The 10,287-nt window shown below is 41.2% G+C and overlaps 1 protein-coding gene across 1 annotated transcript; it reads left to right on the top strand.

Moving 5' to 3' along the window:
- Window positions 1-2,900: 2,900 nt before the first annotated feature.
- Window positions 2,901-9,942, top strand: cnn2 (calponin 2). The gene is made up of 7 exons (XM_080861917.1): window positions 2,901-4,174; window positions 6,737-6,858; window positions 6,989-7,055; window positions 7,379-7,516; window positions 7,618-7,734; window positions 8,394-8,540; window positions 9,119-9,942. The coding sequence occupies exons 1-7, from the start codon at window positions 4,118-4,120 to the stop codon at window positions 9,422-9,424; spliced, it is 954 nt and encodes a 317-aa protein (XP_080718043.1). The 5' UTR covers window positions 2,901-4,117; the 3' UTR covers window positions 9,425-9,942.
- Window positions 9,943-10,287: the final 345 nt, after the last annotated feature.

The raw sequence follows: 10,287 nt of genomic DNA, 5'->3' as shown, positions 1-10,287 counted from the left end.
CATGGGCTGTTCTTTCTTTCTCCAAACTTCATCCATAATAAAAGGTGAATCCAAACAACGGTGAAGGCTTTTTTTGGGGCAAAGTCCTCCCTGTTCTTGAGTATAACCAGGCGTTTGCACCCTGTGCATTCACATTACTTGGACAATGACACACCTACTTCCTCGAGAGTGTTTTCACGTGTCTAAATGTTGTAGTGGGGTTTTTTTTAACCATGGAAATAATTATCTTATCATGCACTTTAGATGTCTCCTGGGGTCTTTCTGACAATGAATTCCTTCTTTTTAAGGACTGTTTATTTGGCCACTCCTAAGGTCTCTGCTATCTCTGACTGGTTTGTTGGGTTTTTCAGGCGTGCAAAATGAAAGATCAACACTTGAAATCAACTCCAGATCTTTTATCTGTTCAATTTGCTGTGAAATGACGAGATAAAAAAGGCCTGGCCTGAAAGTTTTCAGTCAAACGTCCAATTACGTTTGAGCCTCTGAAAATGGGAACTATATAAAATATAATGGACTGAAAGAAACGTGTCTCATCAAACATCTAAATAAATGATCCAAGTGACCAACTGAGGATTGGATGGTTCTCACTTGGATTCGAATGTTAAAAAAATTCCAAAGTATTTAATCTGTCATTGTAGTTCACAGGCTACATACGACACAATTTCAATGAAAACCTTTATGACTTTATAACTTATAGATCTTCATCTTCGATCGAATATGCGTTCTAAAAATGAATCAAACATCTGTTTACAGCACAAATTATTAGGAGGCACATCTTAAAAATATTTGTACTTTCAACAATATCTCTGTTTTTTCCACATTCAGTCTACTGTCATTGCAAGCACGTTAATATTTATGGATCCTAGTGGAAAGGAGTTTTTAGGAATGAAACTTTCTTTTATAATCCACCAGCAGTGGTGCATATTATTGAAATATTTCAGGTATTAATTATTTAACTGCAGTTTTTACAAGAGTAAAGCTTTGGTGGATTAATTTGGGTCCCTGGGTCGCATATTCATACTCATAAATCAATGCTCTCTTCCACAGTGTGTCATTTGTCCTGTCTCCCTGCCCTCACCGTTGCAGCAGTTGGCTGCCCCTCTCTGAGCCTTGTTCTGCTGGAGCTTTCTTCCTGTTAAAAGGGAGTTTTTCCTTCCCACTTGCTGAAAGGAAGTAGTTTGATACTGGATGGATAGTCGGGAAAGATGGAGAATAACGTCAGTGGGATTGTCCCCAGTCAGTGGGACAGATTTCAAAACTTAAAAAAAACAACAACAGTCAAAACCCCCATACTTTTACAATATTTAATACAGTATATGTTGGACAAACTTTTCAAGGGGATGTCAAAGACATCAGCTGAAGAAGAAAGAAAGATGTATCCGATGAGTGCAGGTAGTAACACTGATGGGCTCCAGCATGTGTCCATGTCGGGAGGAACCGTCGGTGTCTCATGGAGTCATACTAATCTGATGTACCACTGTCATAAAGCAGCCTATTGTACATATTTTTGTCGAAATAAGATAAAGAAAGAACCCCCTGACCTGTCCAGCTGACTGCCAGCTTAAATCATATTATGCGCCACTAATACATTGTCTTAGATACGTCTTACATAGCATCCTGGACTTTCACACATGCTGACATGCCAGGAGAAGTTTTGTTATCTGAAAACCTCACACCACCGACATTACGTCAGCCCAGTAGCTCATTCCCAAATAACTTTTTTCTCCCCCCTGACCGTGACTCAAAAAAGTGCGACAATTTGTCTCGTCCTCTCTCCACGTCTGGTATGCAGGGTGGGACCAGAGGTTCACTCCCACTATTCAGGAATTTGGGAAGTTTCCTTCCATATAAGGAGTTTTTGATATAAATCGCGACCTAAGGAAGAGCAGTGGAAAGGTGGAGCTTAGGATCGATTAACGAAGCGTGGAACGAAGAGTATACAGGACTATCAAGAGAAGTCCCCTCTCTCGCTTTGTTGCTTAAATATTTTTTTACTGAGTAGTGCAGTAGTGCGTTTTGAATGGAGGCCTAAAATACATTTAAACTCATGACAGGCATTGCTTAATTATTTATATATGTGCTCTTTATCTAATGGGTCGTTTTTACATATCAGTTGAAAGCTTTCATGCAGTTGGCACTGTCACGTCATAGCAAGATGATCCTGCGTTCAAATACAGTCTGAGGCCTTTTTGTGTGGAGCTTCCTTTTCTTTGTGGGTTTTCTTTGGGTACTCTAGCTTCAACCCATGCCACATATCAGTGTCCTGTTCCGGTTGTACCCTGCCTCTCACCCCACGACAGTCATGACAGACTTCAGTCCCCACGACCTTCAACTGGATGAGTGTAACAAAATCGATAGATGTTTCTGTTATAAGGATTGTTTATCTTAAGAGCATTACAAGAAACTTAAAAAAATACAAATTTATAATAAATACAATAATTATAACAGCCACATAACAGTTTCTAAGTGTAGGATACATGCTTATAAAATGTCTATTTACATAGAAAAAAAATCTGATATGCATACAAGGTGACCAAGATTTAAAAAAAAAAAGACTGCACTGGTTTCAGGGAAAAAAAAGAAGAAGGTGGTGTTTTTCGGGTATGAGATACAGTAAAATAAATAAAAAGTGAACTGAAACAATGCTGTAAACTCGCAAAACTAAAGTTTAAAAAAAGTATACAGGAAATATCTTCAGTTTCAATCTTTGTCAGCCTGGCCAAATTTGTTGGCATAACCAGCTTGAAGAGTATTTGGTGCATATGTTTACTGAGATTTGGACATGTACCTGACTTTGAGTAAAGGGTTTTATTATTATATTTATTCCAAATATCACATGTGAAAACAGCAGCCATGATAGAAACTAAAACTAACAGCACAGCTAATGAAAAATGAAACTGAAACCTGATCGTGTTTAGAGAATCTGAGCTAGACTAAAATATGTAAAGCCACTTTGCAAGATAAGAACAACGAAATGAAACTGGAAATCCAAAGTTAACCTCCCATATTTAATGTATTTAGTTACCTGGTTCATGCTTTCAGTGAATTATATTCTCCAGTGCAAATACACACAAAATGCTAAAATCCTAAAAGTCTTTCTTGTGCCAAAAAGTGATTGCCTGCCAAAAACTGATTTCCAGTGTTTCTGTGTATTTTTTATGTGTAATATCTTTACGTATGTTCGTAAATAGACTTCGGTGAACAGGGGATACAAAGGGGTTACATAAAGAATTAAAACATTATCTGTTTTTTAAGTATCTTTACAACTTGTACTTACATTATAACCAATCCGGTCCTTTATCCCCACTTAAAATATTTTTACAGAACTATTGTAATATTTGCTGCCATTTCTGCTGTCCTGTTGGGCAACTTACTCTTACAAAATAAATTTTTAATGTTAATGAGATTTTTTTTACTGCATAAATAAAGGTTATATAAAAGTCGCTGCCAAAAACTGATTGCGGCTTGTATCTTGCTACACGAATGTTGTTTGTGGCTCAAGATGACTTTATGTCATCCATAAGGGATGCATTTGACATATGTTTAACATATTATAGCCCAACAAGTTACTTATAGCACTTTAAATATGAGCAATCGCTTTTTGGCAAATACCGGAAATCAGTTTTTGGCAGACAATCACTTTTTGGCACAACACCGGCTAACCCAGACAGATGCAGATACAAACAACAAAACACATAAAATAAAAACAAGATAAACAAAAAATACGACTGTATTACGTAACCAAGAGCACATGAAACTGATCTCCTTCTTCACCTGTATGAAATTGTGCTAAATATTCAATAATCACTCTTTTCAGCTAGTTTGCAATTAAAAAACAAAACAAACAAAAAACACCTAGAAACTTCGGAGGGTCATTTCCGGGACGGACCGTTCAGGGGTGAACTATCTTGATTCGTGAATCAAGACTCTTTGACAGAAACCGTGGGAGCGCTCTAATTGGCGCCCGTAAAAGAGAAAGGAAGTATTTAGTTCAGTCCGAGGTTTCATTGGAAGACAAACTCGAAGATATTTTAGCGCAGTTTTTATCTTCAAGTCGGAGTCTCTTTCTTTTATTATTGTTTGCCACTCTCAAAGGAAAAATCTCAACACTTTGAAAATGTCTTCCTTTAACAAAGGTCCGGCTTATGGGTTATCCGCAGAAGTGAAAAACAAGGTAGGTGGCCATACTTTTCTCTCCCATATAAAGTTAAGTCGCATTGAACTTTTCTCGCCTTCTTCATTGCGCTTCTCTCTTAACGCGAGAATCACCTGGCCTCCATTTTAATATGGCGCTCAGGTTAAAAGGTAATCAGCGGGGGTAAAAAGGGAGTTTGAATAAAAAGATTTAAAACTATATTTTATACATATATAAGTCGGAAAATGAATAATTAAACTCTGGTCGAGTGTGAATAGTTTGCAAAGAAATAAGTTGTGGTCTAGTTAGACACCTTGGACCTCCTTAGTCCCTCTGCTCGTGCAGGAGACTTAACTTAAAATCGCACCATGGGCGTTGTCCGTCTTGGCAAACAAGCATGTCGTTGTGGCAAAAAAAAAAAAAAAAAAGTTACCCCCGTTTCCAGCATTTTCCGCCGCCCGTGCAGCTCTCTGCCCTGCGTTGTGACCCGCATTAGTAGATAATGTAATTGACCTGTTAGCCCTCGGATTGGATGCCACTGTTCTCATTGCTTCTGTGTTCTCGTGGTTTCTGCAAGAATAGTTTCCCCACTTCCCCTCATGCGGTAAGGTGTAGCGCTGCTCTTCGTGCTTTAACTTTGCTCTCCACACCGTGCCAGATCAGTGCAGGGACAAAGCCTCTCTCCTCCTCAGCCACTCACTCTGTGAAAAATCATGGTGTCGACTGACACCCCCCCGCAAGTTCTGGGTAATGTGTAACTTTATTGATTGGGACCTTCGTGAGGAAAGCAGCTTGTTTATTTGGTCACAGCCGCATCGAGTTAAAACCTCAGAGGTGACAAGCCCGATCACGTTGGCACATCACTTTTCGCCAACTTTCCTCCCCCCCCCTTTTTTTTTTTTTTTTTTTTTTTTTTAAGTACTTTGAATGTGACTTACTGTCCATTTCGTTGTTATTGGGAAGCAGACTGCTTTTTTTTCTCTCTCACACAAGTGTTACAGCTGATCTGTCCTTAGCCTTCTGTTCATTCTCTTGACACCCGCATATAAGGGCACTTTAACTTACCTCCACCTCATCCCCCTCCCCTTCTGCATTCTTTGGATGTTCCCTTGTGTGGGGCGAGGGAGAAAGAGAGGGTCGTATCCCCTCCCCAGATCTCCACAGAACAACATGTGGCTGACTTAAAGAAAGCATGCAGATTTCCTCTGTCCATTACCACAGGCGTCCTTGAAGGAGGAGAGAGAGGGGGGGGGGGGGTCTACTAAAGAGAGTGGTATTTCCTGCCGTCAGTGACGTAGCTCACCCTTAAAATGTGAGGCATTGAAGGCTTTTAAATTCCACCTACCCCCCCCCCCCCCCCCCCCCCCCCCTTACAAACTGATAAACACAGACAGTCTTTGCTTGTAAGAGTAATCCCCAAACTCACTGATACACTGCAATAACTGTTTTATTTATTTATTCATCTCAGTGCACATCCATTCATCGGCTCGGCACACAGACACAATCCGGCGCCCTTCTCGCTTCATTCAGCTCCCTTTATCCCAGCACTGCGGGCTGAATTCCTCGCGTTCAGCTTGTCGCTGGAAATTACATCTGTGTCGGATTCCTTGCGGGCAATTAAAACGGCCAGTGTTGTCTTTTAATATGCGGATAACTGGATGAAGGGAATTTAATTAGAAGACAGGCATTCCTGAAGAGCGCAGCCAGCTGTGAGCTGTGTGCGGCCTGCTTCTATGTAAATAGTAGGTTACTTTTGCGGTTTAGTTTCCCATTGCCTTCGGGGACAAGGAAAAATTGTTGGCTGGTTGTGAGTTTGCACGCAGAACTTTTTTTTTTTTTTCCCTTCTTCTTCTTCTCTTTCACTGGAGGAGGAGAAAAGCTGACCTGTTTAACTCTTAGGTCACTTTTCTCCATTTGTCCGCCTTTCAGATTCAGCTCATGAAACTGCTGTTTGTTTACGTGACCCCGATTCTCCTCCTGAATGGCCTCTTTCTCATGCTCTGCATCCGTCGGTAAAGCTTTTAAATCAGAGTAACGCCTCAACCGTGACGCCGTCAGCAGACCACGTTAAGCCCCTTAAAAACTGACGCGCCCTGTTCTTTCTACAGCAGCTCCCTTCCTGTGCCTCCGGTGACTTTGTTACAGTTTACCAAACAGGATATCCGTGTGTGTTTCTGTGGGGGGGTGTGTATGTGTGTGTCGGGTCACAGTGGAGTCACCATTTATGAGAATGAAATCTGACCAACTCTGTCTGTAGGAGTCGGTCAAAGTGAAAATGTGGGGATGACCATGAAGCCTGGCCTCATGCAGTCACAATAAACCTTTTAAAACGAACAACAACTAAAACTGAAATCTTCGTGGTGTGTGTTTTGGTTATCATCACCTCAGTCCTTGGTGTTTGCGCGGCTCAGTTATCAGCAGCTGGAGAAAAATAGAATTCTTATATCTTAAGAGTGTTGAAGTGGGAGGTCATTGAGGACAGGGCGAGCTATTCCACTGCTGACAAAAGAAGCTGGTGTGACTGCATCTACTGTTCTTCAAAAGAGCCACCCACTTGGTTGCAGAACACACATGTGACCTCTGACCTTTGTTACCAACTAGATTGCACAGAAGTACGACCCTCAGAAGGAAGAGGAGCTCAGGATCTGGATCGAAGACATCACCGGCAGTTCCATCGGCCCCGACTTCCAGAAAGGCCTGAAAAACGGAGTCCTCCTGTGCGAGTAAGCAGAGCCTACATCAAAGTTCTGTCACGCTAAACCACCAGGGCCTCGATCATCTGTTTTTAATATGCACACAGATCTGGAAAGCTCACTTTCTTTCTTTCTTCCCCGTTCTTTCTCTACTTTGCAGACTTATTAACAGGCTGCAGCCAGGCTCTGTGAGAAAGATCAACCAGTCAGCACTGAACTGGCACCAGGTGAGTTTGTCTTATTTTAGCTAATTGAGGGCGCGGCAGACTTGTGAGCAGGAGCACTTCATTGACGCTAGAAGTGCAGCAAGCAGTTAGACTTGCCTCTTCCCTGCATTGTGCTGAGGATGTCAGTGCACTGAATCACACTCATGGCTATACTTGGACATTAGCAGTGTTGCTTCTGCTTTTATCTGAAACTGGTTTCTTAATAGTTAGTGCTTATAAAAATATTTGACTGCAACTTGTTAATGAGAGGATACAGGCAGAGAAATAATCGCCCGGCTTCAGCTTAAAACCTGTCGCTCTTGTTTACTTTGGTGCGGCTTTAGCTGGAGAACCTGACAAACTTCATCAAAGCTCTCACAGTGTACGGCTTGAAGCCCCATGATATCTTCGAGGCCAATGATCTGTTTGAGAATGGCAACATGACGCAGGTCCAGACGACTCTGCTCGCCCTCGCCAGCATGGTGAGTCTCTAAAAACGTCGCATCACAAACGGTAGTGGTAGTTTTTTGTGGGGAATGATCGCAGTTTAATGAGAACTCTTCTACACCGCCTTTTCTCTCAGGCCAAGACCAAGGGCTGCCAGTCGCGGGTTGACATTGGCGTGAAGTATGCGGACAAGCAGCAGAGGATGTTTGACGATGAGAAGATGAAGGCTGGACAGTGTGTCATTGGCCTACAGGTACAGTTTTCAGTGTCAGTAATATCACAGGACTGATGCTCGCAGAGTGAAACTCGGGGCCAGGGCTTTAAAGGAAATGCAGACAAGGGACTAAACTTGATTCTTTTTTTTCTTCTGAAATATAAAGATCAAAAAATTAGAAATAAGAATTTTTATTTTATTTATTTATTTTTTTTAAATGATCTGATCATTCTGGCTGCGTTTTGACAGGTGGGCTACGTGCTCGCAAAGCTGAACTCACTGCTGCAAGTGGCGAAACTGTTGTGAAAGAAGGCTTTGTCATGATGATCTCATGTTGAGTAGCGTTCTTCTGTGCGAGAGCTGCACATTGTCACTGATGCTTCAAACCTCCCTACTTTTCTTTCCTTCCCCCTCCATTACCTGGAAGGGTATCAAGTAAACACAAGCACTTCTCAAGCAATGAAGAAATGCCTCGACTGTAATTTGAGAGCGGTGCAAATATGAGGAACAGCTTAGTCAAAACTTTTTAAAACACGTTTGGTTAGTGTTGCACCAGTATCAACAGTCCCACACTTGCTCAAAACAATAAAATGTGAGAAATGCAGTGATGTTGTGCAACAGTTTACACCAAAACTCTTTATTGATCTTGTATGACTGTTGATCATTTATATACAACAAGTGATTGTTCTATTTTTCAGATGGGGACCAATAAGTGTGCCAGTCAGGCAGGTATGAGTGCATATGGCACCAGGAGACATTTATATGATCCCAAGGCTCCAGTCCAGGCCCCCATGGACAACACCACCATCAGTCTGCAGATGGGTACAAACAAAGGGGCGAGTCAGGTATGCATTCTTAAAGGACTGCAGCAGAAATAAGCTTCGGGACACTGGTTATGGCTTGTCCTTGGCGTTCTTTGCCTGCTGTAAACTACGGTCATGTTTGGTCTTGTAGAAAGCTGTAAACTCCTGTATTATCTAAAAGGCAAAGCTCAGTCTCTGTCTGAGCAAAGTCTTTTGTTATATTTTTGCCATAACAAATTACAACACAGACTAAGGAAACAATTTGAACACATCAGCAGAATACTAGATTAAGGATAGCTTGACATCAACGTATATTCTCAGTTTATAAAAATGCTCATTTTGTTACAGTGAGTACATTAATGACATTATGGCTCTGTGTTTGTTGAAACCATGGGAGCTGCTGTTAGTGGAAATAAATGGTTGCCGGGTAGCATTTGATTTCCCCAACAGATCCTCTGTGTTGCTGATCTTTTCTAGATGAATGACATGTATTCTTTAACCCAGTGGCCAAATGTCTGGGGCCAGTCTCGTGTTTGCCAAGCAGGAGGAGAGGAAGGGGGGGGATGCTGGGGAGAATTCCACAAAATCTGACAGTTTTCCTTTTCCTGTCTCCACTTCAGGCTGGGATGACGGCTCCAGGAACGAGGCGTGCCATTTACGACCAGAAGCTGGGCACAGAGAAGTGTGACAACAGCACCATGTCTCTACAGATGGGATACAGAGACGGGGCTAACCAGAGCGGGCAGAACTTTGGCTTGGGACGGCAGATCTACGATGCCAAGTACTGTCCCAAAGCCACTGAGATTCCAGGTGATGAAAATGGAGCTGGTGTCGCCCGTGACTACATCCCAGATTACCAAGACGAGGGCTACCAAGGCTACCAGGAAGAGGAGCAGGTGTACCAAGATGATGGAACAGATTATTAAAAGATTGGAGGGAGCTGAGGAAGGAAAAGCGTGATTGTGTAAGGCTGGCAAGTTCTGCGAGACAGAAAGGTGGTTTATCTTTTATATCATTAGGATGTTGCACTTTTTTTTTTCTTCCTTTTTTTTTGTAGGCCGTATCCTCTTAGTATTGTACGAAAATGTCTTCTTACCCCTGTTTGTACAAAACCATCTACACATATCATCATGAGCTGTATTTCTGTAATTTCTTTATATATTTGAAGTGACCACAAAAGCCAATCACTTGGCTTGGCTAGATATCCCAGGGATTTCTGTCCATGTGCCAAAGTTTTGTTTTGGTTTATTTTTTTTGTTGGGGTTTTTTTTTTTTTTTTTTTTTTTTTTTTTTTTTGGGTCCTCCTGTGGCTTTGCTAACACATTAGTTTCATTGAGGGATCCCAAGATTTTCTTTAAGGGCAACATAAACTAAAAGTGAAACCTTAGGGATTTTTCTTTCTTTCTTTCTTTTTTTTTTTTTTTTTTTTTTTTTTTTTTTGTGTGTTAACAATAAATGGTTATGAGAAAATGCATCTTTCCATGAAATCACCAGTGCTTATGTTCCTGTAATAGCTGTATCATCTGTGTTTTAAAAGGAAAAAAAAAATCCTGTGAATGAGAATGTAAACTTATTTCGTGTTAGTTGTTACTTCAGTATCTTCTTCATCCTTTCAGTATTGACATGCGGTAATCGTCCGTTTTGGTTATTCTGGCAGATGAGGGAACAAAATGGATTTGTTAGAACAAACCAGTCTTCTTTAAATTCTGCTATTTCTCTCACTTCTTTATTTCACTCTTTTAACAGAGGAAATATTTCCTTTGTTTGCATAACCAATCTGACTGGAGAG

The sequence above is a fragment of the Rhamphochromis sp. 'chilingali' genome, assembly GCF_963969265.1.
Source record: "Rhamphochromis sp. 'chilingali' genome assembly, chromosome: 16".
Lineage (NCBI taxonomy): Eukaryota > Metazoa > Chordata > Actinopteri > Cichliformes > Cichlidae > Rhamphochromis > Rhamphochromis sp. 'chilingali'.
The sequence above is the reverse complement of the archived record's forward strand: the minus strand, read 5'-3'. Positions and strand labels throughout refer to the sequence as shown.